Source organism: Prionailurus viverrinus, chromosome D3 (assembly GCF_022837055.1).
Source record: "Prionailurus viverrinus isolate Anna chromosome D3, UM_Priviv_1.0, whole genome shotgun sequence".
Taxonomy (NCBI): Eukaryota; Metazoa; Chordata; class Mammalia; order Carnivora; family Felidae; genus Prionailurus; species Prionailurus viverrinus.
The window spans coordinates 78,911,361-78,933,608 of record NC_062572.1 but is presented as its reverse complement, the minus strand read 5'-3'; the positions used below and the strand labels follow the sequence as shown (position 1 = coordinate 78,933,608).

At 52.3% G+C, this 22,248-nt stretch overlaps 1 protein-coding gene across 1 annotated transcript in view; it reads right to left on the bottom strand.

Moving 5' to 3' along the window:
* The window catches only part of LOC125148680 (O-acyltransferase like protein-like), a 65,269-nt gene that overhangs the window by 17,609 nt on the left and 25,412 nt on the right, over window positions 1-22,248 (bottom strand). Inside the window, exons 4-10 of the mRNA XM_047826672.1 lie at window positions 20,105-20,246; window positions 18,891-19,108; window positions 15,108-15,287; window positions 14,038-14,140; window positions 8,742-8,843; window positions 1,770-1,935; window positions 32-111 (exon numbers count right to left, since the gene is read on the bottom strand). Of these exons, the coding sequence (XP_047682628.1) occupies window positions 32-111; window positions 1,770-1,935; window positions 8,742-8,843; window positions 14,038-14,140; window positions 15,108-15,287; window positions 18,891-19,108; window positions 20,105-20,246 (991 nt within the window). The remainder of the gene's footprint in view (window positions 1-31; window positions 112-1,769; window positions 1,936-8,741; window positions 8,844-14,037; window positions 14,141-15,107; window positions 15,288-18,890; window positions 19,109-20,104; window positions 20,247-22,248) is intronic.

The following is a 22,248-nucleotide window of genomic DNA, read 5'->3' as shown; positions in this document are numbered from 1 at the left end:
GGCCAGACCCGCCGGTCCCGGGGACACTCACTTTCTGTGGATGAGGACGATCGCGGGCGTGATGAGATGGCACTGAAAATCGTTGGCCAGGTACCACGTCCAGCCATTACACTGAAACGAGAGAAGCAGAGGTCACTCACCGGGGCCACTCGCTCACCTTCCAGGAGCTGGAGGCTGGGGAGGTGTGGGGGGGTGGGGGGGGCGGTCCAAGGGAAGAGAAAGGAATTTGGGGCCACAGGATTTCACATACCTCATCTCACTTAATCCTGTAAGGAGCCTAGGTGCTGAGTATTGTGACTGCCAGGTTACAAAAGGGAAATGCAGGGGCGCCTGGGTGGCGCAGTCGGTTAAGCGTCCGACTTCAGCCAGGTCACGATCTCACGGTCCGTGAGTTCGAGCCCCGCGTCGGGCTCTGGGCTGATGGCTCGGAGCCTGGAGCCTGTTTCCGATTCTGTGTCTCCCTCTCTCTCTGCCCCTCCCCCGTTCATGCTCTGTCTCTCTCTGTCCCCAAAATAAATAAACGTTGAAAAAAAAAATTTAAAAAAAAAAAAAAAAGGGAAATGCAGAGCTTTCTCTCTTGAAAAAAGCAGTAAAAGCTAAGCTCCCAGGGCAGTTGGAGGAACTCAACTCCACCCCGTCACACGAATGTAAGGGACAATTATCGTTTTGGTGCCCTCAGAGCCGGTAAGGGTCCCTGTTGTCCTCTCTTCCCTGCCTTGCCGGCCCTCCCCAGCCCCGGGGAAGGAATGTGCTCATCTAGATTGGAAGCCTGGCTCCAGACGAGCTTGTGCCGGAGAGCCCAGAGTTCCCACGTGTGACGGACGTGCGGTCGTCTGGCCAAAGCCACATCTGTCCGCAGGCTGTCCGGGTTGGTGTGAAATGAGCCAGTTACCTGCCTCATTCTTCTTCAACGCGACGAAGTTCCTGGGGGCAGCTCCCTCCAGGGCTCCGGAGGTAAAAGGCTCCTTGCTCCCTCCAGTCCCCAATCCGGTCCTGGAGAGCCCAGACTTATCCAGCACAAGCGACAGCTTTCCTTGTCCCCGCTAAAGGGAAGTGCCCGAGGTGGGGGATCGGTGAGACCTCCAGGCCAGACGGCCCTCACACGTCCGCTTTCAAGGACCAAGGTGGGCTTTGCCTCAAACAGGTGGCTGGCTCGTGTCCTCGCCCCTGATTCCCACGTGGGGCCCAGGCCGGTCCGCACCTGGCACACACGATTCAATTACCCCTATTTCACTTTCGTTGACTCGGATGTCATCGTGAGGATCCGAGGGCTTCGGGGGAAGCCCCAGCCAGTATAGACAGATGTTGTGGCTCTGTCTGATCTGGCTTGAAACGGAAAAACGACTCATTATGGCGCAGGTGAGGTGCAATGTTCCATCCCAGTGACAGGCCGTCTGCGTGGGGGTAAGGCAAGTGTCCTTTCTCTGTGGGGTGTGACATGGAACCTTGACGGAGCAAGGTTGGCCGCTTCCGGACACGCACCTGCACGGTTGGCCCCTCAGTGCCCACCACCCTGCTCCCTCCCTCCGTTTTTCACAGCAACTGCCCCTGCCAAGGCTGGTTTGGTAACACTCACCCATCCCGAGAGGCTAGTCTCCCTGCCCCCAGCCACCCCCTTCGTATGGCTTCACTGTTACTCCAGAGAAAGTGCCAGAAGAAAGGGCATCAGACCCAGGCCGGCCCTTGGAAAGTTCATGAACCGTGTGAAGTGACACCCCGCGTTGGCTCGTGCCCATCTGCCTGTTCCCAGCCCATGACGCAGGACTCACCGCGTTTTGGACCCACAGGAAATTATTTAGCAACAGCAGATTCGTCCACCACGCTCGCCGGCAGTTATCCACGTGGAACTTGGGCACTTCCCAGACGGGTCCCCAGGGAACAAGAGAGAACAATCCAGCCAGCAAGCACACCGAATACATGTGAAGGGGCTGCAACCTGGCAGGAAAGAGCCAGAAGAGAGAAGGGGACTCTCCACCGTGGTTCCATTCAGTCCCCGGGGTGAGCGACAGAGACGCTCTGAAACAGATTGTGCTGGGTGGGCGACCAGCTGCCCACACCTCAAACGTTCCTACGCTCGTGGGTAAAAATTCTTGAGCTCCCACCCCGGGGCTCCGGTGCTGCTGAGGCAAACATACGTCAGTCACTGAGCAGGTGGTGATGAACTCGTGATTTGTGAGTTCGAGCCCCGCGTCGGGCTCTGTGCTGACGGCTCGGAGCCTGGAGCCTGCTTCCGATTCTGTGTCTCCCTTTCTCTCTGCCTCTCCCCCACTTGTGTGCTCTCTCTCTCTCTCTCTCTCAAAAATAAACATTAAGAAAAAAAAAAAGGGGGCGCCTGGGTGGCGCAGTCGGTTAAGCGTCCGACTTCAGCCAGGTCACGATCTCACGGTCCGTGAGTTTGAGCCCCGCGTCGGGCTCTGGGCTGATGGCTCGGAGCCTGGAGCCTGTTTCCGATTCTGTGTCTCCCTCTCTCTCTGACCCTCCCCCGTTCATGCTCGGTCTCTCTCTGTCCCAAAAATAAATAAACGTTGAAAAAAAAAATTTAAAAACTTTAAAAAAAAAAGAAAAGAAAAGAAAAGAAAAGAAAAAAAGAAATACTCCCATCAGGGGAAAAGTACCTCTATTTTACCGATGGGGAAATCACAGAAGTTTGGGTGACTTGGCCAAGGTGGCCCAACCACCCAGCGGCACTGAGGTCTGCCACCAGCTCACATCCTTCCCCCTACGGCCACCCTGGATGACAATGCCTTTCCTCGCTCCTTCTCTCTTTTCCTTTCTCCCTCCCTTCCTTCATACCCCACCTCCTTCCCAGCTACAAAGACGGTGGGGGAAAGGCACAGGTGTCCTTTAGAAACAGAATGCCAGCCCTATCTGCCACCTGCTTTCGACTCTCCAGCAGCCGCATTTGTCAGTCAAAAGAAACAGCCACAATGAAGTCCAATAATATACTTTACGTAGCCCAGCGTATCCCGAATGTTATCGACAGGTAATCGCTATAAAAAAAAAAAACTAGCGAGCAGTTTTCCATCCTTCCTTCTTTGAGTCTTGAGAATCCCGCGTGCATTGTACGCTCACGGCACACCTCAGCGGGCCACATGTCTGGTGGCCACCTACTGGACATCGCTGGTGCAGAGGTTCGAAGCGAGGCCGTAGCAGGGGGGCAGACGCAATCCCGGCACGGATTCCGGGTAAGCTACGATCAACAGCCGTCTTTTAAAAGGACATATGTAGAAATTCCCAGTTGAGAACAGGGCCCAGCAGCACCTCCGGGCATCTCAGGCGGGGGTGGGGGGGAGGGGAGGGTGTCAGGGCCCCGGGCTGGCTGTGACAGATGGGAAGGGCCGGACTGCTGGAGGTCCACACTCCAGCAGAGTCGTAGGGCAGCACCCAGCTGCCCCGTGGGCGCCGGGACCCAGACCTGTCGGCCTCCGGTGCTCCCCACGCTGATACATCCTTCATAGGCGTGCCTAGCAGACAGGAGGGCTGGGGGCATGCAGGAGCAGCCTGGAATCGCAGATCACGGACAGAGAGAAAGGGCTGCTGACTGGGCCAAAATGCATCTCCCCAGATCAGCTCAGACAACAGCCACAGAGCCCTGCCTGGGCCAGGGCCCCGCCACATTAGCCATCTGACCGAGCTGTCCTACAGCTGCTCCCCCAGGCCTTGGGCTCCGCCTCCCAAGCCTTCCTTCTCACCATCTGTCGCCTCCCTGGGGACAGTAAGTCACCCCCTCCCCCCCCCCCCCCCCCCGCTCCCCTCTGAACGGAGTTCAGGTCAGATGCCCTCAGGGGGGAGTATGGTACAGGCTGTGTCCTCCCCAGTTCGGCCTCTGAGTGGGGGGGGCCCGTGGGGGCAGGGCAGAGGCTGGGCCTCACCTTGAGGAGCAGAGCTACGGATATGTGACTTCTAGTTCTGTCGAAATGCTCCTACTGAGAAAATCATGTAACTTCTCTCCTCTTCTAGGGGGACAGGGTGGGGGGGGATGATGATTCCTCAGATTCTTTTAAGGAGCATCATGATTCCTGCCTCCTAAGGGTTTTTGAGAATCAAAGGAGATCAGTAAGAAAACAGCCGGCAACATGGAAAGAATCGCATAAATGTAAATTGTTCTTCATTTTTGTCCAAGCTGCTGGGAGATTGAAAGTTTAGGAGGGTTTTCAAAGATTAAAAAGTGCAATATTGGCTGTCGTGCGAGGTACAAGAAGCAGGCATTCTCTTAGCCAGTGGGTAGGAAGGGAAAGTGGAAAATGTCCATCAAAATGTGAGATGCACTAAACCACCAATTCTAGAAATTTACCCCCAAACATGTGCACAAAAGTGTATTGATATTGAATCATTGATGGGGCGCCTGGGTGGCGCAGTCGGTTAAGCGTCCGACTTCAGCCAGGTCATGATCTCGCGGTCCGTGAGTTCGAGCCCCGCGTCGGGCTCTGGGCTGATGGCTCAGAGCCTGGAGCCTGTTTCCGATTCTGTGTCTCCCTCTCTCTCTGCCCCTCCCCCGTTCATGCTCTGTCTCTCTCTGTCCCAAAAATTAAAAAAAAAAAAAAAATGAATCATTGTCTAAGATAGCAAAAGCTTGGGATTACCACCACACCCATTAACAGGGGCACGTTACATTCACGACTGTCCACCCACACAGAGCCATCCCAGGCCACCTTTAAAATCAGTGGGGTGCCGGGTGCCTGGGTGGCTCAGTCAGTTAAGCGTCCAACTCTTGGTTTCATCTCAGGTCATGATCTCACGGTTTGTGGGTCCAAGCCCCATGTCCGGCTCTGCAGTACAGTTTGGAGACCACTGGGGATTCTCTCCGCTCTCCCCCGCCCCTCTCCCACTCGCTCTCTCTCAAAAGAAATAAATAAACTTTAAAAAAATAAAATCAGTGAGGTGGGTCGTTGCATGCAACAGATGGATATGCCAACATGAAATCATTATGTGAAAAAAGCTACCTGTAAAATAGCATGGTTTATAGTATAATCATATTCTTGAAAAGAAAGAAAGAAAGAAAGAAAGAAAGAAAGAAAGAAAGAACCCAGGGGCACGGGGGTGGCTCAGTCGGTTAAGTGTCCGACTTCAGCTCAGGTCATGATCTCACAATTTGTGAGTTCGAGCCCCACGTCCCGGCTCTGTGCTGACAGCTTGGAGCCTGGAGCCTGTTTCAGATTCTGTGTCTCCGTCTCTCTTCGACCCTCTCCTGCTCGCGCTCTGTCTCTCCCTCTCAAAAATAAATAAACATTAAAAAAAGAAAAAAAACCCGGTGCCTGTAACTATGTAAGTACATGGAAAGTATCTGCGAGAATTTACAAGAAACCCTTAACAAAGGTGCCCCGCGGGGGAGTGAGACTGCAGTGGGTACCCTTAATTTTAGTGTATAACCTTCTGTGATAGATATTTTTATCAGTAATGTTTTTATTGTAACAAAAACTCCCGATTTTTTCTTTTTTTTTTGAGAGAGAGAGCACACGTGCGTGCAGAGAGAGAACCTAAGCAGGTTCCACACTCAGCACAGAGCTCAGCTCGGGCTCAGTCTCCCCACCATGAGATCATGGCCTGAGCCGACATCAAGAGTCAGAGGCATAACCGACTGAGCCACATAGGTGCCCCCAAACCCCTGATTTTTAACATGTTACCCCTAGTTGGAATAATCACACAGTCTTAAGGGTCTGAGACATCTACTCTCCTTGTTTCCCGTGACATAATCTTTGTTCCGATTTACCCCGGGAAGCTGGCGTTTTGCACTTTCTTATAGCTGCTGTAGCTCCCGGGTCCCCCGTCTCCTGCCCCTGTCCTCTTACTGTCTATTCTCAGCGTGATTCTTGGAGAATGTGACTCGGCCCGCGCCACTCCCCTGCTGGAACCCTCCAAAGGCTTCTTGTGCCCCAGTAAAATATAAGGTCCTTAAAGCAACATACAGGCCCTCTACGATCCTGGCCACGGGGCCCCGCTCCACCTCTCTGACCTCGTCCCCTCCTGTTCTCCAAGCTGCTCTCTCCACTCCAGTGGGCTCTCCGCGGTTTCTGAAACATGCCAGCCACATTCCCTTCTCGGGACCTTAACACCTGTCCCCCACATGGGCCCTTCTTCCCCCACAGCACTCTCTTTGCTTAGAACATTCTTTTACTTCCTTTGACACAGGTCACTTTCCCTGACTACCCTTCCAGAAGACCCCATCTTGCCTCCTTCTCCAAATAAGCACTTTGTGCCACCTGTGGTCCCTGACCTGCTAGAAATGCATTTGTATATTGCAACTTAATGTCGCATATTTATTCATGGATTATCCATCTCTGGTCACTGGAACGTAGCCTCCAGGCCAGAAGGCACTTGCGTGGTTGTTAACTATTGAATCCCCAGGGCTTACAACAGTGCCTGGCACACAGTGGGCCCTCGATAAATACAGAAAGAGGGGTGCCTAGGTGGCTCAGTTGTTTGAGCGCCTTACTGTTGATTTCTGCTCAGGTCATGATCTCACAATTCATGAGTTCAAGCCCCGTCAGGCTCTGCAATGACAGTGTGGAGCTTGTGTGGGGTTCTCTCTCTTTCTCTCTCTCTCTCTCTGTCCCCCCACTTGTGTGTGCTTGCATGCACACATACTCTCTCTCAAAATAAATAAATAAACGTATAAAAAATACAGAATGAGTGAGTGAACAAATGATCTCATTTCCAGTCCTCTTGGAGATAAGTAGGCAAGTAATTGATCATAACTGAGTAAGAACAGTGGGTTTTGCTGACAAGAATGAGACCATCAAAGAGGCTGGGAGTGTGGCTGCTTTCGCACTGCGTTTCCCTTACGGAGTGAGTTCAAACTGGGCTGGTGATGTTTCCCCCGATTTTTCAACAAAGTTATGTCCCGGGTTGGACTCTCTCTTCCTGGCTCCAATCTGCCACTTTCTCAGAGCTCCCTCCTCAAGAACATCACCACCGTCCGCCATATTGTGCCGATTGGAAATTCTGAGTATCCTTGACTTGCCCTCTCTCCGTTCCCACGGCCAATTGTCAGTCCAGATCCGCTATCCTCCCCAGATATTGCAATAGTTTCCTCACGGGGATCCTCACCACCATCTTGACCCATAAGACCTCTCACACACACACACACACACACACACACACACACACACTACTGCTTTATCTGCCTGCTAAAACACTTCCTGTCCTTCAGTCCCCAGAACAGGACTTTTCTTCTGAAGTAGATTTCCCAGGCAGAACCCACCACGCTCTGGATCGGATGCCACCATTGGATTCCACGCCCCACCCCCTAACACCGCATCAGCATTTATCACTAAGAACCTGTGGCCTGAATGTCAATCGGTCCCTCTCCTCCCCTCCAGAAGACCACAGGGCACAACATGCTAAACCCAGGGCCACGCACCCAAAAAAAGGAATAAGGAGTCTGTCAAGCATCCAGGACAAGGGCTACATTCAATAGAGTTTGGAAGAAACCGCAAAGGCCATGGTGAAAAGAAATCAATAGAGGCCCATTCCGTAGCCCATACTCATTCTTAAACTATTTTCCGGAAAAGTTAAAAGGTGTGAGTGGTGACCACGGTAACAACGACAGCTTCTACTTGCAGAAGGGCTTACTGTGTGTCACACGTGCCTCTGAGTTCTCAGCACACATGCTCTCATTTAATCCTCGCAAGAGGGGCGCCTGGGTGGCGCAGTCGGTTAAGCGTCCGACTTCAGCCAGGTCACGATCTCGCGGTCCGTGAGTTCGAGCCCCGCGTCGGGCTCTGGGCTGACGGCTCGGAGCCTGGAGCCTGTTTCCGATTCTGTGTCTCCCTCTCTCTCTGCCCCTCCCCCGTTCATGCTCTGTCTCTCTCTGTCCCAAAAATAAATCAACGTTAATCCTCGCAAGAGTCCCGTGGAGTGAGTGCCGTCATTCTTCCCATGTTTTGAGATGAGAAAACTCAAGCCCGGAAAGGGTGAGGCACTGCCTCCAGGTCACATAGCTGGTAGAGGACTGAGCCAGCATGAAAGATTTGACAAACCAGAGTCAGAACTTACCCACTCCATTTTCCTAGCCCACAAGATTGTTGCAACAGCCCCCTCCCGCTCTGTGACAACGAAGCGTGACAAGAGAGGCAACGGCCATAAGTAACGAGAGCCAGCTCTAGCTCAGGCAGCAACAAACCGTGATTTAGAGACTGTACAAAAGGAGGGGTGGGTTCCATGAGCTGAAGTTTCCTCTGCTTCCCAAGCTCCCTGTGTCTTTACTGCATCACGGGTTCCATCCTCCGTCCCAGGACTCTATCTCCTCCTGCGTCAACCAACCACCCATTCGTAAGGAGGGCCACGTCCACCCCCCCCCCCCAGCAGAACCACCATCACCCCAAGCTTCCACCAGCCCCTCTCTTTGCTGTATCCTATTTGATTTTTATCATCACCATCGGTACTCTTATTTACAGGACACAATTACCACTAGTTCGTACAAGACATACACATTCTCCCGTTGAAGACACGTTCCATGGAAATCGGACAGCACATTTATGGAAATCTGCTGCCCGTCAGCGGAGGAATAAGGAGGTTTCTGCTGGTTTCATATAGTTCAAATTCTATTAGGGCAAATATCACGAAAATCGGCATCTTCCGCTGGCAAAAGCTGCTAGACAGCAAAACCCAACTTCATGAAGAAAACGATTTCTCTCCGTTTACTTTGCTTCGAACGTTCCTTCAGAAGAGGGTTAAAGACTAAAAAGCAATACACTGTTACACAGCAATAATGGACTGAGACATTTTATAAACAGACCTACCTTGTAAGGCGGCTGAGGAAGTATCTGAGGATGACATTAAGGGTTGTTCCTTTGTCCGAATTCTGATGCATCCTTAGAAATGACCTTGCGCTTAGCCAACCACTGAAGGAAAGAGAAGAGCCACAGGAATTACTTATCAATGATACAGTTCATCCGATGATTAATTTGGTTGTCTCCATCAGGGTACAGTAAGTTATGCAGCAGTAACAAGGTATCTCCAACACGAAAACAGTAACAGTTTTTTTCTTGCTCGCGCGACATGCCCACGGCCAGTCGCCTTGACCTCAGCGTCTTCCAAACTAGGGCACCCGGGCTGAAGGAGCGGTCACTGTCTGAAAGGTCACTGGTGACCACGGCAGAGAAAAGAGCATTTTGGAGGGCTTCAAACCTGCAATTAAATGTCCTAGCCCAGAAGCGACATGTTTAAAGCTCTTAGCATCACGGCAACCCCAGGCACCCCTCCTTGGCCAGACCTGGATTCCACCTAACGACAACGGGTCCGGGAAGTTGACTGTTACCAAGTGCCCGGAAGGAAGAGAGCCAGAAATATTTGGTGAACACCACTAAGAGCTATCGCGTTGGCCTTTTGAAACGACAGCGTCAACGCTTTCCACTTCTGTAGGGCCACACCGTTTTCAAAGTACCTTCACTAATGGTGTCGCTTGTCCTTCTCCAGACATACCGACCTACTTTGCAATAAATGTCGATTGAGTGAGTGATCGGTAGCAGGGAAGATACTACGATCCCTGCATGCCTACTAGGAAATCGAGGCTCAGAGGGTCAGCGGGTTGCCCGAGATTCTCAACCGACACATCCTGATGACAAATTTGTTGCCCAGGATGTTCAGCTAAAGAAACAGGCTACATCTCTGAGTTACAACCTGATGATAAGCGAGTCTGTGAGTGAGCTTCCTGACCTTCCGACGTTTATGCCAATGGGCCTCGCGGGTGTTTCTCTAAGGAACAAATGCATTTCCTGTGGCCAAAAGAAAAAAAAAGGCTGCGTGTGTGTTGGAAGGGATCAGGCAGGGTTAGAGAATGCCTTGATTCTCTGCCAGCATGATTTTTTTTTTTTTTGGAAACGCAGCAAGTCGGATTCACTATAATAGGAACGCAATTTATAGAGACGTGTAGAAGGGAGTGTGGAGATGTGGAAGTAGGCCAGCCAATTCCGATTCCAGGCTCCTCTTAATTTCGGGAAAGAATGCATCAGGGTCTCCGTGTGTGGCCAGGCAACACCCAGCCATTCAGCGCGGAGAGAGGACAAAGAGAAGGCCGGCAGGGAAACAGGCTGCCAGCAGGAGAACCTGCTGTAGGAAGCTGGGAAGATGCAGAGACCCGACCCCGCCGCGGGGAGCACCATCCCGCAACAGGAATGGGTGAAGTCAGCCAGAGAAGTAGAAGAAGGTTCCCGAGCCGTCACCAGGGATGGTCAGAAGTCTGGTTTCGCTACGTACATGTGTGCGTGACGTGGCGGTAAAGACCTGCGTTTGGCGTGAAACAAGCATTGTGTTCCCGTTCTCACTCGAACTTTCCCAGCTGGGGGGACTGGGGCAACTGATTTCATCTCTGCACATCAACTTTCTCATCTGTAAACACGAGCATGATGATACCGGCTCCAGCTTCCCGGGTTTAATGGGAGAATCGTCCGGAATAACAGGTTAAAAGCTGTTGGCACGATGGCGATACTAGGGGTCCCTTAGTAAGATTTCCATTGTCCAAATGAAATGTTTCTGTAAAAAGAATCGGTGCATTTCTTTTTTTACGTGTACTTATTTGTAAGTAATCTGTACACCCATAGTGGGGCTTGACGTTGTGACCCGCGAGATCAAGGGTCGCACGCTCTTCTGGCTGAGCCAGCCGGGAGCCCCGGTGCGCACTTTTTAAAGTAAACAAAACGGGGGCGCCTGGGTGGCTCGGTCGGTTGAGCGTCCGACTTCGGCTCAGGTCACGATCTCGCGGTCCGTGAGTTCGAGCCCCGCGTCGGGCTCTGTGCTGACAGCGTGGAGCCCGGAGCCTGCTTCGGATTCTGTGTGTCCCGCTCTCTCTGCCCCTCCCCCGCTGGCACTCTGTCTCTCTCATGAACATTATGTTACATGAAATAAACAATCAATAAATAAACATTAACAAATTAAGAAAGTAAACAAAATGAACGTTGGACGGGAAGGAAACAGGAGTCCTGGCCTCTTAGCTGAGTGAGGCCCGGGGTGGGGCCTGAGAACCTGCATTTCTAACAGCCTTTCAGATGACGCAGGTACAGCTGGACTGGGACCATGCTCTGAGAACCACTGATAAAAGGCCCAGCACTCCCCGGGCCCCAGAGCGAGCCAGGGTTCGGATATGTCGTCTTTTTACCAATAAAAGGGTGCAGGGTTGCAGTTTTCTTGGACTTCTGAAATTTCATAGCCTTGGCCTGGGGTTTTGGGGTATCTCAGGGCTGACCCAACGGCGGCTCTGGTGTCTCAGGGATTCGCACTGATAGTCCGGGCATGACCAGTGGCTTTCCAGGCCCTCATTCTTCCCTCCTGGTGGCAATTCTCCAGCTTGAGTTTTTGGCTTTGATTCCAGCCATGCTGATCTGTCCTTGCCAGCCTCCCTCCCACGGCTTGGGGCTCCGCCAGCCAGCCCCATCTTTTTGGCCTTGTTCTTGCTAGGTCCTCTTGCAGGGAACAGAGTTCTGGACGTTGAGGGCCGACCCCTGGGCCGACCTCCGCACCCAGCGGGGGCCTGCCCCAGGTCTCTGCAGTCGGGTTTGCCTGCCTGGTTAGACCCAGCTATGCCCTCCTGGCAAGTCTGGTGCCCAGTGGTTCCCATTTCACCGCAGAAGCGGCCTCTGACCCTCGCCTGTCTGGGCCCCTTTTTGTCACCCTGGCCACCTGGTGACCGGGTCTCAGCTCATTCTGTACCCTCCTTTCTCTGCCTTACCCCCAAGAACCTGTCACACCAGAAGCTTGAGCTAAAACAACTAAGAAATCATTTCGACAACTCCTTATTGGGCAGTCCCGTATGCCTGGCGTTGCTTTGGGCTCCAGGGACAGCAGGACACAAAACAGAAAGAAGCCTCATCTTACAGTACAGTGGAGAGACACCGACAATAAATACATGAATAATAAATATGTGGCATCTATAAGGTTAGGTAAAGAGGGGAAATAAATCAGGGAAAATGAAGACAAGAGTGTGGTGGGTCCGTGTTAAACAAGGGAGACGAGCCAGGCGTTGTTGGGAGGTAACATTTGGGCAAACGCTGAAGGAAGGGAGGGAAAGCCACGAGGACCTCGGGGAAGTAAGTGTGGCCGAAAGTGATGGTCATTCGTCCCCCCTCTGCCCTGTTCGCAGGCTGGTTCTCTCCTAATCCGGCGGTTTGTACCCTTTTGAATTTCACGGACTTTAAAATTACAAACATCGGGGCGCCTGGGTGGCTCAGTCGGTTGAGCGACCGACTTAGGCTCAGGTCATGATCTCACGTCCGTGAGTTCGCTCCCCGCGTCGGGCTCTGTGCTGACGGCTCAGAGCCTGGAGCCTGTTTCCGATTCTGTGTCTCCCTCTCTCTCTGCCCCTCCCCTGTTCATGCTCTGTCTCTCTCTCTCTGTCAAAAATTAATAAACATTAAAAAAAAATTTAAAATCACAAACATAACGAAACAAAACCACCAGAAAACAAAACACAAAGCACAAGAGGCACGATGGGGCACTTATCGGAAGCTTGCTCCGTTGTTGTTGGGCCAACAGCCTCCGCAGCATTCATCGGGGGGTCGCTTTCTCTTCCAACGTGTCAGCGTGCGATGGGGACGCGTTCTCAGAAACCTCGCGTTCCTGATCGCTCCCTGCCGCCCACGCACGGCGCAGCCCCCCGCCACAGTCTCCACGCCCTGCCATCTGGCCCCACGGCCCAGGCTGCGCGGCCACTCCCCGGACAGGGGCACCGGGACCCCTCTGCGTCGCCAGATACGGGGGGGCACTTCCGCGTCTCTTCAGCTCCCACAGAGTTGCCCTTCCTTCCTGATCCGCGGCCTTGGCTTGGCTTCCTGGGCCCCGCAGTGTCTCGCTTGTCCCGTCTCGTTTCCCTGTTCGCTCATTCTCAGACTCCGTGGGGGCTCCCCTTCTCCCCCACTTCTGCGGGCTGGGGCGGCGGAGGTCCTAGCATATCTAACCCTGCCCTGTCCTTGCTTGTGCTCTCCTCCCCGCGAGATCCGGGCCAGCTCTGTGGCCTCCCTGCCGCCCGTAACCCAAGGCCCCCAAGTTCCCATCTCTGGCCTGGACATTTCCACTGAGCTCCCGGCCCACGGAGCCCCTGCTGAGTGAACACCACTACCTGGGTGTCTGGGTTATCTTCACCGGGTTGGCACCCTTTGATTCCGACAGAAGGCCTGGTTTTCCCGCCGAGGCTCTCTTCTGCTCCAGGCTTTCTGCTCAGCGAATGCCAGCCACCCCCCACCCCTCCTCCTCCTCCCACCCACCCCCACACAGACCCCCCCCACCCCCCATCTCAGCTCCTGAGCCCAGCCGGAAGTCCTTCTGAAGTCCTCTCTTCCTCGCCCTTCACATCCAATCAACAGGTCCTGACAATTCCACACCTAAAGCCTATCTTGCACATGACCTTCTCACTCTATCCCACCCACCGGCCCTCCCCTTCCCCCCCTCCCCTCCAAGCCTCATCGTTTCTCATCGGAAGTATAGCAGAGGTCACCTGATGGATCTCCCTGCTTCTGTCCCTGCCTGCTTTAGATCTGCCGTGAACACAGGAGCCAGAGTGATCATTTTTTAAAATGTCAGATGATATCGCTTTCAAACAAAAGCAATCCAACCTCTTCCCGTCCCACCAAGACTAAAGTCCGGGCTGCTGAGTCTTGCTACAAGGTCCTCTGTGGTCTGGCCCTGCCCGGCTCACTCCCTCTCTCCCCACCTTCACTATGCTTCGGCCTTCTTTCTGCTCCTTTAACAAGGATCTCTGTCTCTGTCTCTCTCTGTTTCTGTCTCTCTCTCTCTCTCTCTCTCCTTAGCTCTTCGGCACTGGTGGCTCCCTTGGCCTGAATCTTTCTTATCCAGGATTTTCCCAGGGCCACACTGGGACTCCTTGTAGCCACAGTAGTCTCTCATCAGACAAGCCTTTTCCAACAAGTCTAAACAGCGACCCGCTCTCTCTCACAACTGCTGTGCTCTTCTTTCCTAGTAGCTATTACACTCCGATTTTGTTCTTGTTTATTTGTTTGCTTATCGCTGGACACACACACACACACACACACACGCACGCACACACACACAGCCATATGGACAACAGCAGACACAACACCACATTACCTGATCAGGAAGAACGTGTCAACCCCAAGATAGAACGGGCCACTCCGAGAATAAAGGTACAGTGGGTTTTTAAGCACTTTGCTTTTCCACTCAAGCACATTATCTGCAACAAACAATAAAAACAGCTGCCTTTCTGTTTCACCGAAGGAAGTCATGTGATTTACGTTTTCAAAAAAAGCAAGAGAGGCACCTTCGACTTTCATAGTATCGAGGGGATTTCGGGGCGCCTGGGGGGCTCGGCCAGCCAAGCGTCCCACTTCGGCTCGGGTCGTGATCTCACGATTCGTGGGTTCGAGCCCCGCGTCGGGCTCTGCGCCGACGGCTCGGAGCCTGGAGCCTGCTTCGGATTCTGTGTCTCCCTCTCTCTCTCTGCCCCTCCCCCACTCACGCTCTGTCTCTGTCTCTCTCAAAAATAAATAAACATTAAAAAAAAAAAAGAGGATTTTGTGTATCCCCACAACTTACTGAAGAGAACACAGATCGGAATAAGAAATGGTGACTGAGGCACCTGACAGTATCTGCCATGGAACCACCGTAACTCAGGCTTTGAACTGCTTCCTGTTCTCACGGTGCCCACAGCTCCTGGGTGGGGGGGGGGGGGGGTCAGCAACATCCCCTTGACCTGGTGCACATCCCCCCCCCCCGGAGCGGCTCCTGTGCTGCTTCCAGAGTGAGGCAGCAGGCCGAGAAACACGGCTTTAACACCGGTGCATAATATTTATCTGTTTATGCTTGACTATCTTTCCAGGAGAAAAAAACATGTTAGTTTCTGGCTTCGTCGAGTAGGACAAGAGGGAACCCGGCTCTTTGGACGACGCATGTGTGATCCTCGGGTGTCGCTTGTTCACCTGGTCATCAGGTGCCTGGTTTCCACCCATGAGGAGGGGGAGCAACTACTGGGCATCGGTCTGGGCCCTCCCAAAACTCACTTGTGGGGGGGGGCGGGTCACGGCTACGTGTCTAAAACAGAAGGAAGGCTGCAGGCTCGCGTCCCGGGCCCAACACGATCCCCTCGCCCGAAAGCGGCCCTCTTCCTCGACTGCTCGGAAAGACCCGTGAGTTCTCCTCACCCAAAGACAGCCAGGCAGTCATCTGACTGGTGTGCCCGGATATGATCCAGAGGAGGCTCAGAGCCCGGATGCCATTCAGCGCAGAGCACACGCCCCCCGGCGTCTCTGTGGTCCAGATGGCCGGCACGTTCTTCTGCCACGAAAAGCATTTCAGAGCGTGCTCCGTGGCTCCTAAAAATCCTGGACGAGAGCACAGGTGTTACCGTCCGCCCTGAAGTGCCTACGTTTCCCCAGCTACAAAACAGGAATCAAAGTCCATCTCATAACCTTAGGGTTGTCATGAGGAGCAAAGGAGACACCATCACACCTGCCACACTCACTATTTGAAGCCCAATTGCTCTCGTCCCTTCTACGTCCCTTCTTCCGTTTCAGGTTTACAAAATTTTGATCGGATTCGTTGGGATGCATTCCAAACAGCCGGACCTGTGAACCAGGAACCTCCAAAGGAAGGCGCAAGCCGCTCCAAGAGACTCACGGTTTCTCTTGGTGGAAGCTTGGCGCGTAAACATTGCAGGCTCAAGAAGTCCCCGCGGAAATGAGACTTATTTACAAATGAGAGCTGGTGGGTAACCCGGCTCTGCAAATCTAAAATCAGTTTCTGAAATGGGGGAATGTAATTGTCAAACCTTTGGAAGTTTCGGCCGTAAATAGGGGGTTTTCCATCGGAGTCGCTCTCCCGTGTGCCTGCCTGAAATCACAGAGCTCACCCTCTCCTCTAGGGGCATTTTCACTGACCGGCCCTTGGCACAGCACGGCCAGTCGTGTCCTGCACCCCGAGTCCCGGCTCCCCTCGGCTCCCCAGAAGCCACGTGCCACGAGAGAGAGAGACACACACACAGAACCCGGGCTCTGGCCGGTTCTGCCCTCTCTTCAACCTCTCGGGACCTCTTCCCTCACTTTTAAACTGAGCACCCTTTTTGGCCGGGCTGCGGTGAGCATTTGAGCATATTTGCCAAACATCTGGCCTGACGCCCGCCCACCTTGGCAAGCGAGCCCTGAATGCATTTTGCTATCATTCGATTTTTTTTTTTTTTGCATCTAAATTCTACTTGTGGCTCCCCGTAACTAGTAGCAGCTTGTAACGGTGTCTGAAAATAACCGGTCTGTAGAGAAGACGGCCTCTCTGAGTCCCGTTTACTCGCTGGTAAGTGGAAAGGATAAACCAAGGGGGATGGGGAAGATCAGTTGAAAGGATGTATGTAGGTCAGAGGTTCTCAAAGTAGGGGGTCCCCAGTCCAGTAGCTTCAGTATCGCCCGGGAACCTGTTGGAAATGCACGGTCTCAGGCCCCACCCCAGACCCACCGACCCCGAACCTCTGAGGGCCGGGCCCCGCAAAGGTGCTCGTGCTGTGACAAGACCTCCAGGTGCTTCCGGAGTTTGAGGACCAAAGTTTGCGAACCACAAGGTGTCGTGGCGCTTTGAAAGACCTTGTGGCCCCTTTGGATTTTCTCAGCGATTATTACCGTGAGCCCGCTTGAAGTGACAGACCACACAGTAAGAGCCCCTGCCTTCCAGGGGCTAAAATCCATAGCCGTTTGCTTCGTGGAAACTTCCTCCAACACGTGCTGGTACTTTTTCTCATCTAAGCAGGAAAGGGCAGGCTCTTGTAACAGGAAACCTCTCTAAGCGAACGCAATGATTACTTGGAGGATAAAGAACCAGGAATCTGAAATACCCAATTTGGCTCCAAACTTCTGGGAGACACGGTAGTCTTATGTTGATTTGACTCGCTGGTGAGTGCAAATGTGGAGACGAAAAAGACGCTGACCCTAGGGCTCTCTGCATCTCGATTTTTTGTTTCCAAACATTCAGGATGTGATCTTTTACTCTGACGGTATCAAATCCAAAAAAAGAAAAAAGTTACAGCAAGAGAACACGGTCCCCCCACTTCCGCCATTTTGAGGCCACCGTCAAACATAGCTGCTGAAAAAGTGAACGTAACCTTCGTGTCCTGATCACAGAGAGTCCTGTCTTGGGCCGAAACCCTAACGTATCGGTGGCTGGGTCCTGACACCGTTATCAGGTCCATCTGCCTTAAAACGCCAGGCTCCGTGGCTTGGTCTTCTACCTAATGACAGGCAGCGGTGAATTTCGGTGGCTGTAGGCTCGCCCTCAGTCTGACAACTAGAAGCCCGTGGCAGGTGCCTGGAACCCAGCTGACCTCAGCAAGGTCAGTGTTAGCGAGAGGTCTTGGGCAGTTAAAGCCGCTATCCTTTTCTCCTTCTGGCTTAAGGGCAGCGAACGAGGAAAAAGGCAACGTAGCAGGAGGATGGAAGTTTCCATTACCTCGTTTAATGCCTTCAACAAATCCCACTGTATGTCCCAGTTTTATACACGTGGAACCCGAGGTTCTTAGGGGTCGAACAACCCCACCAAGGGCAGAGTTAGAAACCCAGGCAGGATTGAGCGGAGGTCGCTAAGCACGTTCCCCGCTCGTGGAACCTTCTCTACATGGCAGCTGGGGAGCCAAGTTCTTGAACAATGTCACATGAGGAGTGACTGAGGGGCTCTGAGACTATGACAGGAGAAGCCATCATAACTGTCCCCAGTATCTGATGAAACAAGAGAGTAAGTAGGAGGGGAAAACAAGGGCCCATCGGTGGAAATGACAGAGCAGGGACTGCTGGGTGGCCCAGTCGGTTAAGCGTCCAACGCTTGGTTTTGGCTCAGGTCATGATCTCACGGTTCGTGAGTTCCAGCTCCAAGTCAGGCTTTGCACTGACAGCGTGGATGGAGTCTGCTTAGGATTCTCTCTTTCCCTCTCTCTCTGCCCCTCCCCCCCCCCCATAATAAATAAATAAACATGAAAAAATTTAAGAAAAGAATTGTTGCTTGGGAGCTGCTTGGGAGCTCGTGTTGCTGGGAGCTCGTGGTAGTGTTACCACTAGCTTGTTGCTGGGAGCTCGTGGTAATGTTACAGCGGTTTTTATTTTTGCCCGAAGATCCAAAGAGGATCTGATAAAATCATCGCCGTGCCCTCCACAGTGGACATATCCCCTGCAGCTGCTTGATCACGTATTCATAATCTTTTGGCCCATTCATTGCTATGGTGTCTTATCTTTATCCCCCGAGTTGGAATAAGGGAAGATCAATTGTGTGCAGGTCCAGGGACTCTGCCAGAAACGATTCCCCATGTGCTAAATCTGTTTGCATGACGATGCGGCCCTTGTTTCAGGGGGTGTGTGTGTGTGTGTGTGTGTGGTCTTTGCCTTGCCATATGGGCAGGGGGAAATGAAGATAAGGCTTTTGATTTTTAGCTGCAACACAACGCAACGTGACCAACTGCTAAGCGCCGTCCAGCTCGCCCTTCACTAAGTGGGTTGTTTAGTTCTGGCTCAGATACGCTCAGCCAGGCTTTCGCGTGTTGCACACTTACTCCCCTGGCTTCGATGTGGACCTCAAGCCTTTACCTTAGTGATGCCAGCAAGGTTCTGTGAGCCATCTGCGTCGCTGTGACACCGAAACTAGACACTGTGGTCATGGAATTGTTTCTTAGAGGATGACTGCAGCGAAACCCAAGCCCTGCTCTGCCCTGGTCACGGGGTAGCACAAAATACACTGGGTCATTGTACCCAAGAAAGAAAGCAGCATTTTTAGCGACTCGCCGTAACACTCCGACAGCAAACAAAGACGGAGTTGTGAAGAACAGAGACCCAACCTCCACACTGGCATTTAGACGCTGTTGGACGTTCCCCAGACCCCAGCACCGTCGGAATTATTTTCCAAATACGGCTCCTCTAAGCCACCTCTAGTGCGCGCTCTTAGGTTATCAAAATGCCTACTTTGTCCTCTGCTCGGGGTTCCTGAGAGTGAGAGGTGGGCCAGGCCACCCGCTCTGTTTCCTGGGTCACTCCTCGGTGTCTCTCTCAGAGGCAGGCTCCCGTCGGTGGCCGGTCGTGCCCGATGTGAGGGTGACTCCCTGTAGTCGGGCCCCCGCCCCCTGGCCGCCACATAGACAGTCCCAGCCAGGGGAAGGAGGAGGCCCAGCGAGGTGAGGCAGCTGCAGGGGGAAGACACGTGTGACCAAGCCTTACGTCGCACCAAAGCCACCGTAAGAGGCAGAGAAAACAGCCCAGCGAAAAACCAACCACGCAAGCCCCCAACAAAAATACAGACAAGTATCGAACAGTTTAAAGGGGCGGGAGTGGCTTCGTAAGAATCGATAATGAAGGAAATGATTAATGAAGTATAAGATTAATGGATTTCACTCGACTCCTTATTATAATTGCTAAAAAAAAAAAAAAATCATAAACGGAAACACCCAAGCCCTGAGGAGGATACTTGCAGCTGATTGGACTACAAACTCGTATCTTTCATGTATATAAGATAGTTTAAAAGATCAGTAAGAACCCAGCTAACCCACATACATGGAAACAGGAGCAAAAAGTATGAATAGCAGATAAACTTGACGGGGGAAAAAAACCTCCTCGTTACCAAGGTTTTAAGGTAAATTAAACCAGTGTATTGACTCCATCAGATTGGTAGTCGTTTTTACAAAGGTAGCCGGTGATACGGGGGACAGGATGGTGATATGGACATGGACGTCTCAGAGGGGGGTAGTTAAATAAGTGAGGTTTCCAGGAAAGCCCCTCCCCAATGATGCCGGCTACGCCCTGGCAATTCTACTTCCGTTAGTTTGTGTGCAGGATGCAAACAAAAAGTAACAGACAGGACGGCTAAGGTGTTTGAGGGAGAAGCCACACCTCAAATAAAAGAAATTAATCTTCAGGGGTCACGTGACAGGAACAGGACAATTTGGGATCGGGATACGTTTCTCCGTGACTCTGAAACTCAATCACATTTGGGTGTGGCCAGCCTTCCTCTCGACCACTGCTGAATTTTCTTGTTTAAGGTACGTGGTGATCGTTCAGGGAACACTGGCCAGGCATCATTCAAGAATGAAGATGAAATGGCCACGCGTAGGTGGTGAGTGGAAATCGATCACACAGTCCCGACGTATACATCCCGACCAGGTACCTCAGATGCCCATACTCACAGACACACGGCCACAAAGGTGTCGAGGGGGAACGTTCCAGTAGCACATCTAGCCGCGCCCGTGCCAGATGAGGAGGAAGAATTGATTGCAAAGAGAGAGAGAGAAGGGGCCAAAAACGAAGTATTTCTGAATCTGAAAATATCTACCAAGGGAAAGAAAAAAAAAAAAAAGAGAGAGATTGTATTAATACTTTACTCTGCAACAAATATACTTTTCCAAGAGCTTTCATACCTATTGTTTCAAAATAAAACTTTGATATGAAAAAGGGCAGCTGGCTTTCCTATATCTGATTTACAGATGGGGAAAATAGGGCACAAAGATGCTGAGACTCACAGAAGGAAGAACTCAGCCCAGTGCGAAGTGGACCGTAGTCTCTGGAATGCTTGGCCCGCCCAGACTCCCGAGGTCCCTCCTAGCACAGCGCTGGGAATGACAATCCTAAAAGGCACCATTAAATCTGCTTAAATCTGTTCGTAAACAGGTACCCGCAAGAGACATAAATGAAATTTGAGATGAAAAAAATACAATGAAAGCCTGCAGGCTGGAGAAAGGCGCTGTATCTAAAGGGGGTGCCTGGGGGGCTCAGTCGGTTAAGCCTCCCACTTTGGCTCAGGTCACGATCCCGCGGTTGGTGGGTTCGAGCCCCGCGTCGGGGTCTGTGCTGACCGCTCGGAGCCTGGAGCCTGCTTCGGAGTCTGTGTCTCCCTCTCTCTCTGCCCCTCCCCCTCTCACACTCTGTCTCTATTTCTCAAAAATAAACATTAAAAGATAGTAAATAAATAAATAAAAGTGAAACACAGAAGCACCACCTCGGGGCGCACCTCATCAGTCACTGATTGTAGGGATCCCCATAGTTTGTGGGGAGAGGAGGGCAGTGATCTCAAACTTCAGTGTGTCCCAGGGTTACCCGGAGGGCCTGCTCAATACCACTGCCTGCCTCCCCTCCCCTCCCAGCCGGGCTGATGCAGCAGGTCTGGGGGGGGACCTGAGAATTTGCATTTCTAACAAGAAATCAGGTGCTCAGGCTACCTAGTAATCAGGGCACACACTTTGAGACCCACAGATGTTCCCAAACATCAGCAAAGGAGGGGGGACACAGTGTAGTTTAATTAAATAGCAATGCCAATTATAAGTAACAAAAAATAAAAATATAGATATTAAGCGCCCATTGGGTATGAGACGTGTTTTGATCACTGTCTTTAATCCATCATTTTTTTTTTTTTTGAGAGAGAGAGAGAGAGGGTGTCCTGGACAGAGAGAGAGAGACAGACAGACAGGGTTCCCCTGATGCGGGACTCCCAACTCACGAACTGGAGCCAAAGTCAGATGCTTTTAACGACTGAGCCACCCAGGCGCCCATTATTTATCTTATTTTACAGACAAGGAAAATTCTCCTTGGATAAGTTCACGAACCTAAGCATGGTGGCTAAGAATGCAGATTCTGGGGGCGCCTGGGTGGCTCAGTCGGTTGGGCGTCCGACTTCGGCTCAGGTCACGATCTCGCGGTCCGTGAGTTCGAGCCCCGCGTCGGGCTCTGGGCTGATGGCTCGGAGCCTGGAGCCTGTTTCCGATTCTGTGTCTCCCTCTCTCTCTGCCCCTCCCCCGTTCATGCTCTGTCTCCCTCTTTCTCAAAAATAAATAAACGTTAAAAAAAAATTAAAAGAATGCAGCCTCTGCATTGAGAGCCCGCATCTACCCTTTATGACCGTGGACACGTTACTTCCCGGTTCCGTGCCTCGGTTTCCCCCTTGGTAAAATGAAAACAATCGCCCCTCATAGGGTTGTTGCGAGGGGTGCAGCACTAACTGGAAAGCACTCAGCAAGTTCCTGGAAGGGTAAGCGTTCAATAAATGTTGGTTGTCTCTATGTTGCTGCTAAGGGGCAGGGACAATCTCACTCGGGTCGGCGTGAACCTGAAGAGTGTGGCCTTTCTGCGTCCTCCTGCCACCCCATTGTAGCACAACGTATTGGCTAGATTTGCATGCAGGAGGCTTGGGTTTGAGCCAGCTTGCTGTGGGACCCTGGGCAAGTTACTTCACCTCTCTGGGTCTCATTTCCTCCTCTGGGTAATGAGGAAGGGTGGGGTGGACACAGTGGAATCTCATGTCCCGTCTACCTCCAACACTTTTCTCTCCCCCCACCTC